The sequence below is a fragment of the Kwoniella pini genome, chromosome 11 (genome assembly GCF_000512605.2).
Source record: "Kwoniella pini CBS 10737 chromosome 11, complete sequence".
Classification (NCBI taxonomy): Eukaryota; Fungi; Basidiomycota; class Tremellomycetes; order Tremellales; family Cryptococcaceae; genus Kwoniella; species Kwoniella pini.
This window is the reverse complement of record NC_091726.1, coordinates 1,326,253-1,345,981: the sequence shown is the minus strand read 5'-3', so window position 1 is coordinate 1,345,981 and position 19,729 is coordinate 1,326,253. Positions and strand designations below refer to the sequence as shown.

General features: G+C 40.6%; 9 protein-coding genes across 9 annotated transcripts; 2 read left to right on the top strand and 7 right to left on the bottom strand.

The window, feature by feature from the left end:
* Nucleotides 1-83: 83 nt before the first annotated feature.
* On the top strand, nucleotides 84-1,322 carry I206_107865 (uncharacterized protein; the record flags this gene model as incomplete). The annotated part of the gene is made up of 1 exon (XM_019157907.1): nucleotides 84-1,322. The coding sequence occupies one exon, from the start codon at nucleotides 84-86 to the stop codon at nucleotides 1,320-1,322; it is 1,239 nt and encodes a 412-aa protein (XP_019009547.1).
* A 187-nt stretch (nucleotides 1,323-1,509) lies between these two features.
* I206_107864 (uncharacterized protein) lies at nucleotides 1,510-2,508 on the bottom strand (the record flags this gene model as incomplete). The annotated part of the gene is made up of 1 exon (XM_019157906.1): nucleotides 1,510-2,508. One exon carries the CDS (start codon nucleotides 2,506-2,508, stop codon nucleotides 1,510-1,512), a length of 999 nt encoding a protein of 332 aa, XP_019009546.1.
* Nucleotides 2,509-2,773: 265 nt separating this feature from the next.
* On the top strand, nucleotides 2,774-3,448 carry I206_107863 (uncharacterized protein; the record flags this gene model as incomplete). Its single annotated transcript, XM_019157905.1, has 2 exons — nucleotides 2,774-3,309; nucleotides 3,373-3,448. 2 exons carry the CDS (start codon nucleotides 2,774-2,776, stop codon nucleotides 3,446-3,448), a joined length of 612 nt encoding a protein of 203 aa, XP_019009545.1.
* Nucleotides 3,449-3,600: 152 nt separating this feature from the next.
* I206_107862 (uncharacterized protein) lies at nucleotides 3,601-5,203 on the bottom strand (the record flags this gene model as incomplete). The annotated part of the gene is made up of 4 exons (XM_019157904.1): nucleotides 3,601-4,209; nucleotides 4,251-4,475; nucleotides 4,539-4,689; nucleotides 4,746-5,203. The coding sequence occupies 4 exons, from the start codon at nucleotides 5,201-5,203 to the stop codon at nucleotides 3,601-3,603; spliced, it is 1,443 nt and encodes a 480-aa protein (XP_019009544.1).
* Nucleotides 5,204-5,580: 377 nt separating this feature from the next.
* I206_107861 (uncharacterized protein) lies at nucleotides 5,581-7,564 on the bottom strand (the record flags this gene model as incomplete). The annotated part of the gene is made up of 9 exons (XM_019157903.1): nucleotides 5,581-5,761; nucleotides 5,825-5,927; nucleotides 5,990-6,273; nucleotides 6,325-6,408; nucleotides 6,467-6,643; nucleotides 6,705-6,952; nucleotides 7,019-7,143; nucleotides 7,200-7,231; nucleotides 7,284-7,564. 9 exons carry the CDS (start codon nucleotides 7,562-7,564, stop codon nucleotides 5,581-5,583), a joined length of 1,515 nt encoding a protein of 504 aa, XP_019009543.1.
* A 904-nt stretch (nucleotides 7,565-8,468) lies between these two features.
* Nucleotides 8,469-10,467, bottom strand: I206_107860 (uncharacterized protein; the record flags this gene model as incomplete). The annotated part of the gene is made up of 5 exons (XM_019157902.1): nucleotides 8,469-8,599; nucleotides 8,663-9,044; nucleotides 9,153-9,751; nucleotides 9,900-10,224; nucleotides 10,312-10,467. The coding sequence occupies 5 exons, from the start codon at nucleotides 10,465-10,467 to the stop codon at nucleotides 8,469-8,471; spliced, it is 1,593 nt and encodes a 530-aa protein (XP_019009542.1).
* A 708-nt stretch (nucleotides 10,468-11,175) lies between these two features.
* Nucleotides 11,176-15,165, bottom strand: I206_107859 (uncharacterized protein; the record flags this gene model as incomplete). The annotated part of the gene is made up of 6 exons (XM_070203615.1): nucleotides 11,176-11,328; nucleotides 11,388-11,668; nucleotides 11,727-11,925; nucleotides 11,983-12,466; nucleotides 12,527-12,703; nucleotides 12,770-15,165. 6 exons carry the CDS (start codon nucleotides 15,163-15,165, stop codon nucleotides 11,176-11,178), a joined length of 3,690 nt encoding a protein of 1,229 aa, XP_070059716.1.
* Nucleotides 15,166-15,446: 281 nt separating this feature from the next.
* On the bottom strand, nucleotides 15,447-17,121 carry I206_107858 (uncharacterized protein; the record flags this gene model as incomplete). Its single annotated transcript, XM_019157900.1, has 4 exons — nucleotides 15,447-15,517; nucleotides 15,571-16,330; nucleotides 16,383-16,718; nucleotides 16,777-17,121. 4 exons carry the CDS (start codon nucleotides 17,119-17,121, stop codon nucleotides 15,447-15,449), a joined length of 1,512 nt encoding a protein of 503 aa, XP_019009540.1.
* A 273-nt stretch (nucleotides 17,122-17,394) lies between these two features.
* I206_107857 (uncharacterized protein) lies at nucleotides 17,395-19,673 on the bottom strand (the record flags this gene model as incomplete). Its single annotated transcript, XM_070203614.1, has 10 exons — nucleotides 17,395-17,539; nucleotides 17,590-17,671; nucleotides 17,732-17,914; nucleotides 17,972-18,176; nucleotides 18,236-18,391; nucleotides 18,453-18,518; nucleotides 18,574-18,744; nucleotides 18,822-19,076; nucleotides 19,142-19,466; nucleotides 19,528-19,673. The coding sequence occupies 10 exons, from the start codon at nucleotides 19,671-19,673 to the stop codon at nucleotides 17,395-17,397; spliced, it is 1,734 nt and encodes a 577-aa protein (XP_070059715.1).
* Nucleotides 19,674-19,729: the final 56 nt, after the last annotated feature.

The window sequence follows — 19,729 nt, the reverse complement described above, 5'->3', positions numbered from 1 at the left end:
TCAGACAATCTTATTGAATCACATTCACACTATATATTCTGACACGACTGGTCAGTATTCCTTGCACAAATCTTCCAATCACAATGCACGATCCTCAACAATTATCCTTCCTGGGCTCAATCAACGCTCTTATCGCTCTCGGTCGTATTCCTCTAGCCAGTGAAGTACCATTATGGACGACTTTTGGATGTATTTTAGCCGCTAGATTATTCCCTTCCACAGGTGCAACAGGTATATCAACCATTGATTGGTGGGTAGTATTTCAATGCGCATTCACTACTTGGGCAACGAATGTATCGATAAATTACGGTAATGAATATTTTGATTGGAATTTAGATAGACCAGGTCAAATAGAATCAATTAAAAGATCAATTAAATTACGTGAACAAGAAAAAAATGGTCAAGTAAAAGAAAAAGAAAAAGAAGAAGTTAGAGAAATTAACGAAAAAATTATGGGAAATACAACTAGAATTATACATGATGGTACATTCCCACCTTATACTGCATGGTTATTTGGTATTTTATGGCAAACTTTTGTTATTGCTTTAATTTTTTATTCTAGATCAAAAGATTCTACACTTTCATCAACAATAACCAATTTATCGAATTCTCATGGAACACCTTATAAAGGATTAGCATTAAAAATTGGAATTATTAGTTCAATTTTATCTCAAATGTATGTTGGTCCACCTATTAGATTTCATTATCATGGATTAGGAGAAATTGTTTCAGCTTTATTACTTAATCCTGTAGCTATTTTATGGGGTATGACAGGATATTATACAGCAACTACTGGTAAAATGATTAACTTTTCGGATATTTTTTCAAAAGTCAATAATAGCGGATTCTCATTAGGTTCATTATGGATGTTATTAGGAGCAATGTATTGCTTTGAACAAGCTAGAATTTTAATAATGCACATTCAAGATATTGAAGCTGATACAGCTGGAGGTAAATTTACTTTTGTTGTTAGAGTAGGACATAAAGTAGCTGCAAGATTATATGTAATTTTTAATATATTATCATTAATATTATTTAGATCATTTACAAAATATACTCAATCTAAAAAACTTGGTATTTTACATTCAAAATCTTTTTCAAATGGTTGGATTCAAGGTCTTTCGATTGTTTTACTTTACTCTATACCTATTATGATTATTACTGCTAGATCACTGTTCGCTTCAATACCTCCAAATCGTATAACCCAACCTACTAAAGGTTTACTTCCTGCACTTCCTCTTACATACCTGCCACCAATCGTATCCCTACAAGTCTTAGTTTCACCTATCGTTCTTAGTATCTTCACTTTGATACATTGGTAACTTGGTAATTACAATCAAAGAAAGTACATACATAAATAGTAAAGAAACCAGACCATATGTATACAAATCTAGCTAGTTTTGAAATCTCACATTTAGAAAAGTCGAATAAAATGATGGGGTCAGGTATATACAGAGCAAGGTATAATCAAAAATGCAGTATATAACAGATTGATTAGCATGTATCGGTTTACTCCTCATGCCTTTCGTAAAAATCTCCACCAAATTCCATTCCACCTTGAGTAAAATCCTCTTTCTCGATCAATTTCCATTCTGACCATGGCCAACTTCTTTCATACACTTGCACCGTTATATTAGATGCGTAACTTTGAACGGTATAATCTGGAACATGACCACCTGCTAAGGGTGCAGCAAAGCTGAAATATGTCGAAGGATCACAACGACCTGTAATTTTCAATCTCTTGAACCAACCCAAAATATCTATATCTATTATCCCTTTACTTGAAATAATATTACTATATAATCCCATAGATAAACCCAATATTGAAGTTGAAGTAGGTGGCATAAAAGATATGAATGAATTTCCTTGATATCCAACTAAATAAGCTTGAACACCTGGTATTAAACTTCCACCTGCTAAACATAAACCTTTATTTTTATTTTCATTTCTAACTTGCATCCAAATATATGATTTTGGAAATGAAACTGCCCAATTCTTTTCAATATGTACTTTTGATATTCCATTTAAATCACTTTTAGGTAAATTAATTTCAGTCATTTGTAAAGAAAATTCAGCATCAGATTCAACTGTATGTATATGCCATTGAATAGGTAATGGAAATTTTGCTAAAATTCCTGCAGGTGTTGAATTTGAATTATCAGGTTTCCAAGGTATTCCACGATTTAATTGTTTTGCATAAAATTCAATTTCTTTAGTTTTCATTTCCCAATTAACTTTTTCATCTTTAAATTCAAATCGACCTTGATCCCATTCTATTGAATAATCATCTCCTTGACTTCTTTGCGTTTCCCACTTATCTGACCAATATTCTTTTTGCCAATATTGTGTTCCATTTGAATTAACATGAGTGAAAGAAATCATATAAGGTCGTTCCTTCGCACCTGGAACTGAAGAAACGATTAAGCATACTGAAGCACCTGATGGTAATCGAAATCGATTATAGTATCCTTCGAAGCTGGCTGAGTTGTGAGGACTATAGTGTGACATGATTATCTTGATTCGATCTCGTCAGATATAGTATGAAAGTAAGAGAGTGTGTATAAAATATATTAAATGATGTTGATGGCAAGTACCGATTGAATCGGATGCATGTCGATCATTACCGTAAGTGAAAATGGGACCTATGATGTAATCGGTGACTACCGGATTAAAGATGAATTTCAATTTGACATTATATTTACGATCAACAATTAGATTTCTTCTTTTCTTGACTAAAAGCATACTTTGACTGGCATTGAGAATTGAGCTCATAATGCCACCACCAAGACAATTACAAAGTCCTATAATCCTAACATTAAGATTAGATAAAGCAACACATCAATTATTAACATCATTACGTTCAAAATATTTCCCACCACATAGAAATTTCCTTTCCGCACATGTTACATTATTTCACGCTATACCTTCACATCGATTTGATGAATTAGATGAAAATTTAAATAAAATATGTAATTCAAAATCAGGTTGGGATGTTTTTTTTGGAGAACCTGAAAAAATGGGAAATAGAGGTGTTTATTTAATTTGTAGAGAAAGACCTTCAAATTCAGTTGAAAAGATACATAGAGAATTATTATCAAATTTGAAAAAGGGAATTAAAAGTGATCAAGATAAATTAACAAATCAAGATTTACAAACTATGAGAAAACCTCATGTTACTGTTTTGAATAAAGCTAGTAATGAGGAACAAGTTGATATTTGTTTGAAAGAAGTTAAGGAATTTTTCGAAGGAATGAGAAAAGATGGTCAGAAAGAAGGTCAACATAAAGGAAGAGCAGTCGGATTTGAGGTGTGAGTCATAATTCTCTCACAGCACAAGCGAGTATTGACGAAATTCTAACTACAAATATACAGTTGGGAATACCTTGGAGGGCCGTGGAAGTCAATCAAGGAATACACATTCCAAGGCGAAGGTGAGGGAAGTGGGTAGGAAGTATGATTCGTTTGAAGGTCAATGTTTCCTTCTAGGATAGGCATCTCCAATATAGCATAATACGGTACATTGCATAGTTATCCCACCCAAACTGCATACATATATGATATTCTTGGCAACTAAATGTACAAATCTCTCAAAAATCGGAATCAACACATATGTTGTCTACCCAGTATCTCTTCAACTGTCGCCAAAACAGTTGTCATTTCATTGTCGTTGTGACCCATAGTGATCAACATGTGATCATCCAAAAAGAAATGATCCGGTTGAACAATTTGAGGCGTTTTGGTTGGTTTTACAGTTGAACCAAGGTCGGATTGTTGGATTGGTGCCAGTGTCAAAGCGTAATTGATATCATTCTCATCGTCACATCCGTTCAAATGAAATCTTGGACCAACTGAAATAGGATTAAAAGGGTATGAAACGTTGAAAGTAGCTAAGAAACGACCATATTGTCTACTTGGTGATTGAGTATGAGATAAGGCTATATTAATTGTATTTTGTTTCGTGACTATACAACCTCTTTCGCAAAGTGTTAAACGATATAAAGGTGTTGCTTGATGAATTTTGAAAGATTTGGAATGGGCGTTTCCGATACATGATTTTGAATTACTATTACTGAGGTCGACATCTTTGTAAATTACTCTACTAGGTGTTGTTTTGATAGGTTCAAGTGAAAGTGCTGATTTTACCATGTAATGGATGTGAGGAACGAGTGACTCCCCATCAGGAAGAGCACCGGGATAAAATGGCATCCACTGAAACAAGTCAGCCATTGTCATGAAACATTTACACTCACATTCTTCTCTACGGTTCCCTGCTTCTCCAACCTGATCAATTCCTTGTCATTGCCTTCACCCGGATCTCTATGACCATTATATGGCCTTACACCTTCTACTCCCGTTCTCAAAGCGTTGTTTAGTTCAGGAAAAATAGATCTCATATCATGTACAAAACCGACTGAACGACAACGATCGTTATCCAAAGCTGCACTTCCGTATGTCAGACCTGGTGTACCGGCGTCCTGCGACAACCACACAGGGTAAGTTGCGCTGGTCATATCAGTTCTTAGTAATTTGTGACTCACTGTCCAAAATAACCTAGGATCTTCTGCTCCGTAGGTAGCTATCCATGCACCAGCTGCCTCGCATCCTTTTCTAGGTATCATGGGGAAATCCAAGGTTTGACCTTGAGTAACAGCCACGAGATTGCCTTTGGAAGTCATATTCAATCCCATCCTGCCACGAAATTAGCACTTTGAATACATCTCTACTGAGACAATGATATAACTCACGCTACTAAAACCTGCTCTCTAGATGGCCATCCATTGACTCTCATAAATTCTCTCATCCTCGTTGGACCCCTTGCTACACCTAAGAAATTCCATTTTGATCCGTTGGGTAATTTCAAAATAGCTAAATTAAAAGTTGAACCTTCATTTGCATTTTCCAAAGGTTTTCCTGTACGTATATCTATGATATTTCTATCATCAAATTGTATTTGTGATACTGATTCACCAATAATTTGAAATTTCCCTTTCTCATCACCTTCTGTCCAAGCTAATCCTTCTTGATTTATAGGTATATTCGTCAAAATGACCTTCAAGTCAACAAGTTCTCCTTGACCGATTGATCGATAAGAAGTAAATAAAGTTGGAATAGTAGAGTAAGTCCATAATGATATTGTCACCAAACATAGTGAGAATGCAGTGAGAAGGCTTCGAATAGAGATTATTGAGCGTATCAAGCTCATTGTAGCTAGTGACAGAAGTATGTCAATTTCGAGAACATGTGCACCGAGAATTATCTTATTTAATGATAAGATGATGTCTTCCTCATTTCTATCAACTGTCTCTCAACTTTCTGTCCACCAATACTTCGCTCGAAGATACTGCATTGGGATCAATGATTGAGCGTCAAAAGAGATCTGGATGGGGCTTAACGCATAACGTAATGAGATGGAACTTGGGGCGCAAATTACATAACGTATTGGAGAGTGAACTACAATTTAACTGCTTAAGCAACGAGTTATTAAGTGAAATAGCATGAATTTCTACACGACAACTACTGTATTAGAAGACCAAGTGAGACGAAATGATATAAGGTGAAAGCCAACATAAAGCAAAAAGCCTAGCAAGCGTCTTCATCCAATACAGTGACTTGAGCAGTATCGTGCTTCTTTTCTCCTTCAAGTTTGTTTTCGGTAGCTTCCTCTTCTGCCAATACATCCGCAGGGATTCGATCTGGAGTTTTGTTAACAAGCATTAAGAATGGAGGGAGTGCAAGAGCCATAAGACCGAATGTGACGCAGCTAAAATTTCCACGCATCAATGAAGTGATATAAATATGTTCTTTAAAACAAGAAGGGACTTACAATCCGACAAGAGGACTTTCGCCGGTTTTGCTGTTCATACCGTATGCTACGGCTTGACCGATAGCTTCCATACATCTGAAAGCTGCACCATTTCGCACGTTGGCTGAAAGAAGGACAAAATACTATCAGTGGCAATTTTTTCAGGTAACATGAGGGGTCACTTACATTGAGCGTCAGTAGCAAAAGACGAAAGTAACCAATACATGTACGATTGAGATAGAGGACCGGTAGTTTGAATGAAGAAATAAGGTAAGAAAGAAACAGCGTAATTTGAATCGGTCCAATCGATGGCTCCTGGATCGTTTTTATCAAATCTAACTTGAATAACGATTGACCATACATAGACAGCGGCGTTGAGAATCACAACGGTGAATAAACCAACTTGAGCTCTTCGTCTTTGACTGAGAGATTTCAAATCGAGGACGAATCCAAGTCCGAAACATCCCACACTGTGACAGGTTTAGCATCCAATCATTTACCCAAATAGGAACCTGACTTACATGCAGAAGAATGGTGAGATGAATGACGATAAGGCTCTAGCTCGAACGGAAAAGTACAGCCCCAAATAGGTTGACCATGATCCTCTGCAGACAATTCGTCAGCTTCAATTCTCGAAAGGACCATCACACCAGATCAACTCACCCATAGAAAAATGACCAGAATGCCCATACAGCGGATAGTAAGATGAGTTTAGACATCCAAGTTTTCTTGATTAATTTGAATTCTTGTTTGGTTCCTACTTGTTCTGAAACTCTGATTTTGGTACCATCTGATCTTACGACGTGTTCTAAAGGGGAAATGAGAAGAGCAAAAGGTATACTATGAGTCAAAAGGAGATGTCAGTGTTGGGTCTTCTACTAACTTGAATGAAGAAACTTACGCTAAACATTCAATAATTAAGAAAATTATATATGTATCAGGGGTAACACCACCTTCTTGACCTTTAATATGATTTTTAGAAAGATTGATAGCGCCTCCGATAAGTTGTCCAAGATTTCTAGACACTATCCAAAGTGCTAAATATTTTCCTCTTGCACCTGAAGGTGATATTGACATGATTGTTCCTGATTCTGCAACATACCATGCACCAGTACCGAAACCTTCTAAAGCTGAACCGAGAATAAGGAACTTTCGGGTTGTCGAATACTGGTAATTAGCATTGCCTTATTACATCGATCGAAAGAATTTGCTCACCCATTGATTGTTATATTTACTATTAGTGTAGAAAGAAGCACCTCGAAGAGGAAATGTCAAAGCTCCAATGAAAAGAGCCCATTTTGTGCCGAGTTTGTTTACGAGTGGACCACCAAAGAAACAGACTATTTCAGGAATAAGTCAGACTTGGTTGAATATAGAGCAAGATGGGATCACTTACCCAAAGCGAGTAAGGCATAAGAAACAGCATTTCTGGTAATACTGTCAGCCCGTTTCCAGAAATATGTAGCAGAGCTAAGCTTACGCAATATTGTTTGTAGTAGGAGTAGCTAAACCTCCTCCACCTAATCCAGCGATTGCATCCGCCATGGCTGGTCCACAGAAAGCTTGGATACTCAATAAAATCATTTGAGTCAAACTGTGATCTTTTATTCTTTTCCATAATGGTGTATTCTGTCTATATGCTTCAACGTCGAAATCACCTTCAGCATCATTGCTTGCATTGATTGGTAAACTTCCAAATCTTAAATTATCATCTTTACCACCTGCATATGTATTTGGTGGGGCTGAGTCGAAAGTGGCCATGTTGAATTACTATTTGATATGATACTGACAGAATCGTACCAAGCAAGTAAGTTTACCAATATCAAGAGATGCATTCTGGGTTTATCTACCATGAAGGGATCTTGATATATATCATTGCTTGTCGTTAATAGCTAATCTTCGGCTTTCACAGCAAATCATTTATTACTGGTTAACCATGATTTGATTTCGAAATAACCGATACTCGTAAGGACCGATCTTGCCGATCTTAAGCGCATAAAATAATTCTATAAACACCTAAGCTAGGTTACAGATTTTCATGCTAAATTATGTGGAAGAAATGGAAATCCGTGTTACCGGGAGTCTAAATCATAGGGAAAACGGACGATTTTACCGGGGCCACATGAGAAGATTTACCCTAGTTCGCTTGGAGATCAAGGTTTTCAAGCCTTATTGAAAATTGACTCCGAACGCAGCCAATCGCGTCCGCCAAAGTGGAATATTTGGTTCCAGATTCAATGGTTTCCGTGAAAGTGGAAAACGCATGATGACACTAGATAGGCGTTTAACAAGCCTCATAGAATCTTGTTTGTTCCGGTACGATAACAGCTCAGCAGAAATCACATGCCAAGTACCCTATGACACAAGAACCCGATGTAGCGGTACCAGTTATTGATTAATGATATGGTATAAACTTAGATATGTGATCGAATTTGGATAAGACGATAAGAGCATACGATCTAATGTGACCAATGAGACCATTGTAACCCCAAATCGCTGATCAGACTGATAGCGCAGCTTTCCGCTTTGTCGGATTACGATCAGATAAGATGTGATATACATGGTTTGATCCACTCTATCTTGTGCTGCTGCGTCATTCGGCAATACCGAGTGCGCTATTCTTAGCTACATACTCTTGTCAATCTTTGGAAATAGATATGCTAATCTACAACGAGGCTTTCCCTCTTGATTCGTAAGGGAGTATCAGAACCACGAGAGCCGCAGCGATGAACAAAGCCCCGCTAGTGTAGACAGGAGCAGCAGTTTCCAAGTTCGCAAATATGGCGATCAGAGGAGCTATCACGACCAGTGTCAGGAGTCTTCGTCTCTGATACATTTTACAAACGGAAGACGACTCACCCATGATACCGAAAACCCTATTGGCAGTAGCCGTCAAGGCGTTTCCTGTTCCCCTATCTTTGGTAGGGAAGATCTCAGGGGTATATGCGTAAAGTACAGCATACATTACGTTTGAGAAGAACGAGTACATGCAATTCCAAGCCAAGAGGGAATTGGAGTTTTTAGCAGTTGTAGATCCGTAAATGAATATTCCAGTTAAAAGAGTCGAAAGGGAAAGGGTACCTTTTCTTCCTATCCATCTTACCTCGACTAAAATACCACCTAAAACAGCTCCAGGTACTCCTAAAACGGCAATGATACAGGCGTTTCGATATGTGATGTATGTTGAGGAATCTCCGAATTCAGCTCCTTTGGTAGCTAGTGTGAATGGGATAAAAGCGTTCTAGGCGTATTAATACGTATTAGCGAGCGATCTCGGAAAACTCTGAACATGTACAGATATTCTCGCTTCGCGCGATTTGATTATAATAAAGCAAATCTAATAACTCACGTATAATGGGAAAGCTAAACCGATGAAAGCCCAGACCACCATGATCATCGATGTGCTAAATGCCAATTTCTTGGTAGCGAATAAAGATCTAATGTGTTTCCCATTGACTTGTTCCAATTTCCTCCTTATCGCCTTCTTCGCGTTACTATCTTGCTTATGATCAATTGAATTTTCTTGGGGGTTTCCACTGAGAGTTTCACATGATCGAAGATCTTCAATAGTCAGAGACGATTCTTTTCCATTCCTTCTTGCTACTTCATGAACAATTCTAACAGCATCTTCGTCTCTACCTTTACCCATAAAGTATTTTGGCGATTCATAAATGTGGAAGACGAAGAATCTGATGAAAAACATAACCAAAGCTAAACCTCCCATTGTGATAACAAAATATCTCCAACCCATATTTTTGGATCGAGTACAGTCGGTATCCGTTTGTTGACATGTCAAATTACCAAGAATTGGCCAAGCGATAAGAGACGCGAGAAGTTGAGCGAATGCCCAAAAGACTGATAAGATTGTCAAGAGGTATTGGTGAGATTGGGGTAAGAACTCAAGGAAGATAGCTGAGTCAACGGGTAGATTTCCACCTACGCCGAAGCCTAGGAAGATAGGTGATCAGCGTACGCAAATTCAGACAGATGAGAGAATGACATGAAGAATGACAAGCAGGTGAGGTCCTAGGTAGATTGTTTTGTATGGATTCTGATGAATTCGATGAAGTATGCTCGGAGGAAAAAATTGACTCACTCCAGAGTGCAGCAAATACACCTATAGCAGCGAAATTTGGACTTGAACTAGCCAACATTCCAAAAACTGAAGTAACACCTAAAGTTAAATTAAAACCCCATTTTCTTCCAAAAATATCGCAACCGAATCCCCAAAAGATTGCACCTGCTAATAATCCAATATTTTGAGAAAGTGTAAGTAAAGGTGCATGTGAAGGATGAAATTCGTTATTGATTGGTGTTAAGATTAATGAAGTTACAATTGGCCATAAATTATCTTGTGCCCATCCGAATCCAATAACGAAAAATAATTGCCATTGATATTTTCCCATTCCAATATCTTGTATCTAAACAAAGCATGTTTCCGTATTTAGCTATTGTTCGATCAAGAATACTCTTGACAAAGCGAGAATTTGGAACTAAAGAAGACTTACGGCTCGATTCAAGACTCTGGCTTTAGCAGCGTATACTGGATCAACACCATCAATGACGGTCTCATCTTCGGACGTCGTAGCAGGTATGATCTTCTCATTAGGCAAGGTATTTGGTAAAGTTGATTCGGATTTGGGTGATTGATGTTCACTAGTCATATTGGTCAATCTCGCTAATCAAAAAGTTGAAAGGGATAGACTTGATAAGTTTCGAATGAGAAAAAGCGGGATACCGAGCTTTGAAGCGTGCTATAGATAAAAATCATTGTTTATATATATACATACAGTCGTAATCCAGCTTTTTCACATTTCGTCGCAACCGAGTATCATTTAAGGTAAGAACTCCTTGTCAAAAAAGATCACATCATCAGTTATCATATCTAAAGTTTGCATTGAATAATCCCTAAATTGGTTATTGAGGGTTAAGATCGAGATTTTACAAGGAGGGAAAGGCATGTGGTTCAATTTCATGTTGCGAAGTAAAAAAATATATTAAGTACCTGATTTAAGTGAAAATTCCAAAGATACGAACCAAGATAGGGTGAAATCAGAGGGTATCAAGTCTAATCTCAAGGGAGATCTTATCCGTAGTTACATCTCTGATATCATACTTACGTCATTTACCCACGACACGAATAGGCTAACCGGTTTCCGCTGTTTCACTTGATTCCTGAAAACACATGTATAATGCATGGAATGGAAATTTTCTATACAAACAAAAGTATACAACATGGTTTTGGAAGAGTTTGAGAATGCGTACAATGAATGGCTTTGCTCAGAATGGATGATTACCAGTCCTTTCGAAGACCTGTTCGAATATCGGATACATCAGCGGATGTTACTTTTTTCCCCTATCAGCTCGCCTTACTAAAGACGACTCTTGAGAGCCTTACCTGATGCTAATGCTCTAGTTGCCCCGGGACTAGCACTCAGCCCTTCGTTATTAGACGTGAGAGAAGTAGATGAAGGAGATGTATGAAGTGCTCGAAGTCGAGATTGGCGACCTGCCATTGGCTCCAGCTGGGATCGAACAACAATATCAGCATTTATCAAACACCGTTCAATCCAATAATGCTCACCCTCTTCTTGATCTCCTTTAAAACCTTTGTGTTCGGTCTCCAGTGCAGTATACCCTCTTTCAAATCCTTCAATTCCGATGGGAATAGATCTTTAACTTCCGGCGAGTCCACCAAAGCCCTCATAATCCAAGGTAATTCGAAATCATTCTTGGCGTCTCTAGCCGAGAAGGGTTCTATCTCGAGAGGAGGTATAGGTGATCGAGCGGAGCCAGCGTGAAAGAGGTATTGCACCGCTATTGAGTAACATGATAATTCTTCATATGGTGTAGAGTGGCCAACACCTGATTTCAAACGAGATCAGGTTCTATCTCCAACACAACGATGGATCTTGACACTCACCTGTCAAAGATCCCGCTGTAGCTTCACTAAGATGTTCAATCAATCTTTGATCATCTATTCCTGCGTTCTTGAGCATGAACGCGAAGCATAAGAGATTAGTCATGAAGTCGGATTGGGTGTACGAAGCGCCATCAACGTAGAGAGCTCGTAGCAACAATGGATGGGTAGCGGTACTAAAAGATGCTCCGTAAATAGGGACCTAACGATGTGTTCAGCTTGCAATCCAGCATGGAAGATCAGACAATGCTTCACTTACAACCTGATCATTCAGTGACGCTAGTAAAACCACCCTGACTTCATTCTCCAAGACCATAGACAGCGCTTTCTGATATGCTATACTGACGGCCGAAGTGGAGTCTTGGAATTCGAATAATTCCCTCGCAGCAGCATTCTCAAACCACTGGAGGTAAGGCTGTATGACTGTCGAGGTACTGATCGAATACAGTGGTCCAAGGTGAACTCCACACATAGCTAACATCGCGACCTTCTGATACCCTCCGTCCGACCCTTGGACGGGAGAGAGACCGGTTTTACCTCTTCTAGGTGCTTCAGGTGGTACAACTCCGATTGGACCAAATGCCCATTCGCATCTGGACACAGCTTCCTGGTTCAAAGGTGTGCGTATATGACCTTGAGCGATCATACGGGATAGTAAATGAGTAGTGACGATGCAGCCTTGGGAATGGGCTGCGAAGAATACAGCATCCGCTCGACGTAGATCATTGATCCAAGCGGGATTGCTAAGATATGCCTTATATAGTCTGAACCTGTCAGCGATGTCTTTGGGGCATAGTGCTCACCTGTCAACCCTTGACTCTATAGTCCCTTCGCCTTCCAATGGCATCAGAGTGAGTCTAATATCGTCTACACCCTTTTCATGGAAGAACTGCTGGACAGCTTGACCCATCATGTTGGCGAATTTAGTGGAAGTCCCGGTAGGTTCACCGATAACACTATTGAGCATTTTGGCGGGAAACCTAGCAGCAGGATGAGTACTTCGTTCGACCGAGCCTTCCTTAACCAGAGGAAAGCAGAGCACTCACCAGCCATGAACTCCAACCACAACAACACGCTTTACCTGCTTCCATCCATCGTCCGGAGTACCGCTACCCAAGCCAATTCTCCTGGGTAGATCAGCTCCTACACTTCTTCCCTCTTTTTTACCTCGTGTCTCCCTATCATCCTCCTGCAAAGTCTGTGAAACGGACTTGTGGTTGATCTCGTCCGCTCCGTAGACGTAATTGCCGACAGCGCCTAATGCTTTCCATGCGAGACCAGTGGTAGTAGCTGTGATGCCTTTTGTAGCCGGTTCATGCTGATCGACGTCGTTGTTTAGCGGTAAAAAGGAGCGCGGAGGTCTATCAAAGGTATCGGTGAAAGTAGGAATGACCAGGTTTGGTTGTGTGGCTGAAGTCTGAGGAGGAGGTGGCAGTGCTGATCCATTATGCAAAGAGCCAGCTCGAGCACTGTCTAGCGACGACCTGCCTTTCGGGGATGCTGGCAAAGGCGTCAAACTACCATTGGACTTGAGAGATGCGTTTGATAAGCGTTTCTTTCTGATATCCAAATTTTGAGAAGGTTTAGGTGTAAGACTTTTGACCAATTCCGGTGCTACCTTGACATCTCGCCGTTGCACAGCGTGCTGTGGTGCAGGGGTAGAAGAAGGGAAATCAGGATCTGTAGAAAAGTCCATTACTTCTTCACCCCCGCCTGAGACTTTGTTATCAGTATCGGTCGTAGTCATTGAGCTTGCAGTGACCTTCTTCTGATTAGCTCTGAAAGCCAGATAATTGAGCCACCCTGTTGTGGAAGGTCTTCTATCCGATTGGCGCGGTGGCGATGCAGCAGCTGAAGGGGCAAGTGCTGGCTCAGAAGGGGGGGCAGGCGCTATTTCAGCAGGAATAGGGGCAGCTTCTGGCACATCAATATCTGACATAGGAGGCTCTGTATGGGCAGGCAGTTGATCTTCGGTCGGACTTGTTGGCTTGACAGGATGTGAGGGGCTAGATTGAGCCGGAGGAGGAGCGACCGCACGAGGAGGCGGTACAACGAATGAATATAGATAAGATGACCATGGTTGGCCTGCAGGCGGCGGCTGAGTATCGCCGGTTGACTGATGGGTGGGTTCCTCTACAACCTCGTTAGGTTCATCTAGCAAGGGAACCGCAACATCTTCAACGACTAAGCCGCTTTGCTGATGGACTGGTTGCTGCTGACTGATTGACGAATCTGGTTCAGCGCTCTCTGCCGATTCTTCTTCTTGGATTGCAATCGGCTCCTCCTTCCTGGCGCTCTCCGTGTTAGAGGATCCTTCATTCTCCCTGCTGACGCTACTCCACCCCAAATAGCCCGTCCAGCCTGATTTCGCCTTACGTTCAGCCTCTGGAGATTTCGTTGTGTCTGTAGCATTGTCCTGAGACTTGTTGATGACCGTTGGTGGGGGACTCGTAGAAGCGGAAGGATCATCCAGCCGTGGTATTTGTACCGATTTGCTGTGTTCTTTGTAGCTGGCGAGATTTTCAGGTGGTACTTGGTCAATAATTGAGTGAGATGGATCAGATGATTCACTAGAAAGAGGTTGAGACGCAGGAGGGACTTCGTTGAGTTGAGGATCGCGTTGCGGCGTTGGCATTTGGGCTGGGATGGAACGGCTAAACCATCCACGAGATTTGGCTGTTGGGGTAGGCATAGACTCATTCGGGATTTTGGCTTCAGGAGGAGGGATGCGAGCGGTATCTGGTGGATCAGGCAGGGGTTGTAGAACTGCGTTAAACGGCTGAGGTAGATCTCGAGTATCGGTTGATTCGGGCTGAGAGGGAGAAGGTGACTCAGCTGGCAGTTCGATGGGATGCGGTAAATCCATTGTTGATTTTTGCTCAAAGTCGACGTGTTCCTTCTCTTTCCCTTTACCTTTGCTTGTCGATGCTGATCTTGGAAAGGATGTAGCAGGCGAGTTCCATCTGAGCCACGACGACGATTGTTTGGGATTAAGCGTACGTCTACCACCTATTGTAGGTGCAGGAGAGGGATCTCGAGTTGGTATAATATTGTGAGTTGATGGTCCAGCTACAAGCTCATTCGGAGCTGAAGCATCGGACTTGGACTGAGAGGATTCACCTTGATTTTCATCTTCCTCCATTACACTAGCTGTATCAGGATCCGGACTTTTCAATCCAGAGGTAGTTCTAATAGTTCTGATAGTAGCTGAACTAGACCTTCTACTTCTCAAACCCATTTGTTTCCCGCCTGAATCCCCATCTAGCTGTTTAGACAGTTGGTCTTCAATCTGCCCTGTACGCCCGGTGGAGTCTCCTTGTGCAAATACAATTGACAATTGAGTATTGGATCCTCGACGAGTTATTGAAGGAATTCGTAGTGAAGCTGGTGCGCGTCGTGATGTGATGGATGATTTTCGAGAAGGATTAGTGGAGCTAGACATATTAATGTGTCTTTCAGATGACTAACACCTCACACCATGATGTAGACAAGATGTATATGACGAGTGCAAACGATGATGAAGTACTAGTGCTGGGAGGACTATTGACAGTGATATAGGAAAGAAAGTAAGAGTAGATTGACGATTGAAATGGTTTCACTTTTGTGCGCGTTAACGTCATACCTGTTTCATAAAGATTTGGGTGGCAAATAGGTAAAATATACAATATCATATATGCGTTTATGCATCGAAATCACTCTATACAACGTGTGTTCCAGCTGCCCTCAAATTCTCTTCTTCTTCTCCGCTTGAAGGGTCCCTCGACGACGAAGGACTTCCGGTAATATGTGTCGATCTATAACCCTTTCGAGCTCGGCATGTACTCAGACTAATTGAAGAAATACTCACAAGCAAGAGGTTTGACGGGTAAGATCCATTCCTTTATGTGACTTAACCAGCCAATCTTCACACCTAAATCTTCCAACATCTCATCGATGTTCGACAATGAGAATGGTACAATACTTGTCCCGTTGGCATGGTGTCCCTCAGTTCTTCTTCTATGCCAAGCGGTTTCTTCTTTTGTGAGTCTCTTCTGTACGATTTCTGAAGGAAAGTCTCGGATAAGTGCAATATCACTCTCAATGTGAGAAGCAAGCCACATAGCCGTGATTTCGGATGTGAGAGGACAAAAGACGGAAGAGTTGAAGCCTACAAAAGCTAGATCTGGAATATCGATAGGAAAGACATGTCGGTAGAGTATCCAATCTCCATTCTCATCAAGGAGCTTTTGGCTATATTCTACTGGAAGAAAAGCTGGTACATGATGAGTCCAGCCAGTACCACAGATGATCACGTCTGCTGGTATCTCTTTACCATTTGATAGAAGTGCTTTGCTGTTTGAGAGCGAGAGTATTGACGCATAACTTTCGACTTGAACTCTACCAGACGACAGAGCTGAGACAAGACCTGGAGTAGCGAGTGATATACTTGATCGAGCGATAGTATCGAAAGGCTTTTTAGGGACCAAGTTGAATCTGACAAGTTTGAGCTGAATCGTGATGATCAATCCGACAACAGCAAGAACAAACTCTCGAAACAATTTACCAGGACCATAGTTGAGAAATCTTTGCGATTTCCAAGGACGATTGTAGGGAAAAAGCGATTCGCCCTATCGAGACTGATCAATCACTATAATGACTTACGACCAAGATCATACTCACGAATCTGGTTAACAGAAGGTACGAATAATGTACTACCCCTCCAAGATATGTGGGTAATTTCCAAATGATATCCCTGGCAACGATAGTAACTGATTGTGCGCTATTAGTAGCTGCAACAGCCGTATCACAAGCTGATTTTCCAAATCCCAAGACTATGACATTTTTATCTTTCACGTCTACGAGTCTGTGGAAGCTGGATGTGTGGGTGATTATTCCCCCTGCTTGAGTGAAGATGGTAGAACCGTTGAACGTGGGTATGAATGGCTGGCTAAATACGCCTGTTGCGCAAATGAGATAATCCAAAGATAGTAGTTGGGTTGATTGGCTCGATTGGACCTGCAGGTTTCCCGTCAGATATTTCTGTATGAAGGGGATGCTTATTACAATTGCTCACTTCCAATATCCACCCTTCGTCTCTCTTTTCAGCCTTCATCACCCTCGTTTTCAATCTCAGCCTTCCTTCTTTGTCTAGGCTTTTCATCTTCACATACATCTCCAAATAAGCTTGTACTTGTTGACCATCCGGATGTATTGGGTAGTCCTTGGGCATAGGCAATGTCGAGAAACAATATGTATCTTTATCATTCTGAGCTTTGAGTCCTGGGTAATGATTTGTTGAAGACCATACCCCACCTACATCGGGTGATGAATCGAAAACGACAACCGAATGACCGAATGATAGAAGTGTAGAAGCAGTTGCAAGACCTGAATAGCCTGCACCTACGATTGCGATGTGCATGTTGATGATGATTAATGAAATTTCTGATGAAAACACATATGAAAGAAGATTGTTAATGTACTGTACGTTCATCGAGTAAAACAGGTTTAAGTCGTGCTGTTGCGGTGTGCACGGCCATCCTGTTGATGACCGTGCGCATCTTTCTGATGATGATGGCGCAGTGGCATATAATGCATGTATAAGATTATCGTTATCACCACCAATCTATTCAACAAAATCCGAACGTTTCAAGACATTTACCAAACCTTCCTAATGACACCCCGTCAGCTTTGGCTACCAATCATCAAGGATAGCTTTTTTCCATTGAATATTGTCAAGTACCCCCTTCTCAGATGCCGATTGAAAATCGTTTCGGCCGTCAGGGTTGATGAATACACCGGCAGCTCGAGCTTTCATCCATAAATCCATTTCTTCGGAACTACCAGTGGATTAGCTTGAATCGGATTGCTTGACTGAATTATGACTTACACATCGGGTGGTAATTCTAATAATCTGCCACCGTTCTTGATGGCAGCTGCGTTTAACCAAGCAACGAAAAAGTTTAAATATCCTTTGATCGACGAATCAGCCAAAAAGCCGAACTTGCTTTCTTAAGTGTGCTATGACTTACGTGAGTTCGATTCATTATTTAGCCATTGGAATCCTTTCCTCAAGCCACCTCTCTCTTCAACCGTTCTCCAAAAGTGACTCCATTGTCCCTTTTTACTTGGTAGATGAGCTTTACCACTCCATACCCTGGCAATAGCTTCTCCAGCGTATTTCCCATAAACAAAAGTCTGAATACCAACATTTTCTACAAAAGTTCAATTCAGCTTGAAACTTGATGAAAGAAAAATTTGAGATTACTCACGGCCTTGAAAAGCCAATGTTGGTTGATCTATATAGAATGTATCTAGATATAAAGATCTTACGTGAGATCCATCAGTGACTATAGGTTGTTCCTCACTTTCAGCAGTTTCGTTTCCTAAGATAGATGAATTATGATATTGTGGTAAGAATGGGAACGAATAGCGGAAACCAGTACCAAAAATGAGTAGATTAATCCCTGTGATGATCTAGAATCAATATTATAAATTAGCCATATAGGCTGCTTGGTAAAGATTCAGATACGTACAGTTCCGTTGAGAAGCTCAATTTTCCCCTCACTTATTCCACCGCCATCTGATATGGGATGGAACCGCTTGATCTCCCCTATAATAGTTGTGTTTCTAGGAAGAGCATTCAAGTGAGTATCTCTCCGAACAGGTGCTCTTGGATCATCGCTGTGTTCCTACATATTCCGGGTCAGCATCTATGTTTCCCACGTCGGTGTTGGGCTTGACATTACTCACCCTTATACTAAGGTAGCTATTTTTGGCGTATGTATTGATATCTTGAGAAACACCAGTTGCGCTTGCCTGCAGCCGGACATTAGTCAATCGATGCTTCCTGCCAATATGGCGTATGACTTACGGAAGCTCCAATCACTATGACGTTCTTGCCTACTGCGCTTTCACCATATCTATATTGTCGGGAGTGAAATACTTGTTCAGGGAATCGATGCGACCATTCAACCAAACCTTCTATGGCGGGTATATGAGGTATATTGAATCGTCCAGCAGCTACGATGACCGCATCAAAATTCTAACATGTGGTGTGATTAGTAATTATCACGTTGTACAGTAGGTATACCAAATCCATCCATAGAATATTCTACTCACTTCTTTCCAATACGTTTCCTCATAGCAACCTTCTTTGGCTCTAAGAAATTTCCTTAAAGTCAATGTCCATCCAATCTGCTTTCCAATCTTATTCAAATTCTTCTCCACCAGCTCGACTCTGGTATTGTATGATACGTTGGTCTTTTCATCTCCATTATTGATACCTAACCACGAAGCGAATGAACGAAGATATCTTTGTACTTTCGAATGATGAGATGCCCATTCTACGCCTTTAGGCCATTCGAATCCAGGTACCTGTTTGAAGTAATTATGAGCAATTCGGACACGGAGAAACAATAGTGAATGAAACGGTGACTTACTTGTTGTTGAGGTGCAGGTGTATTTGCTCGTAATGTTTTCCAAAGTGGTTTAGGTTGTCTATGTAATATTCTTTGATTTTCCAATTCGTTTTCAAACGTTTGGTTAGATTCAACTTTATATACCTTATGTGAAGGTATATTATTTGGAATATTAGGTATAAAATCACCTTTCCACCAATATTCAGTTTGACCTAATTCAATAGGAATTGATTTCGGAATTTCATCTGAATAATGCCAATTGCCCCCTGGACTATCATCTCTTTCAAATATTTTGATTTTCGTAAAATCCTCCGTATTGGATAATGCTCGATATGACAACAACCCTCTACAGATATCCAATTAGCTGAACCAATAAGCCAAGTCCAGTAAATTCAAAGATGACTTACGATACTCCTGCACCTATAATAGCTACATCTTTGATTGGCCATTCGAATTCATAATGGCCTGAATCATCAGGCGAATCAACATTAAAGGGTACTTGTTCAGCCAAAGCAATGGCCACGAATCCAGTCAATAATAATTTCCGTAACATTTGGCTTCAATATGATAGATCATACATGGCATGCATATCCTAAGAGGAGATGATAC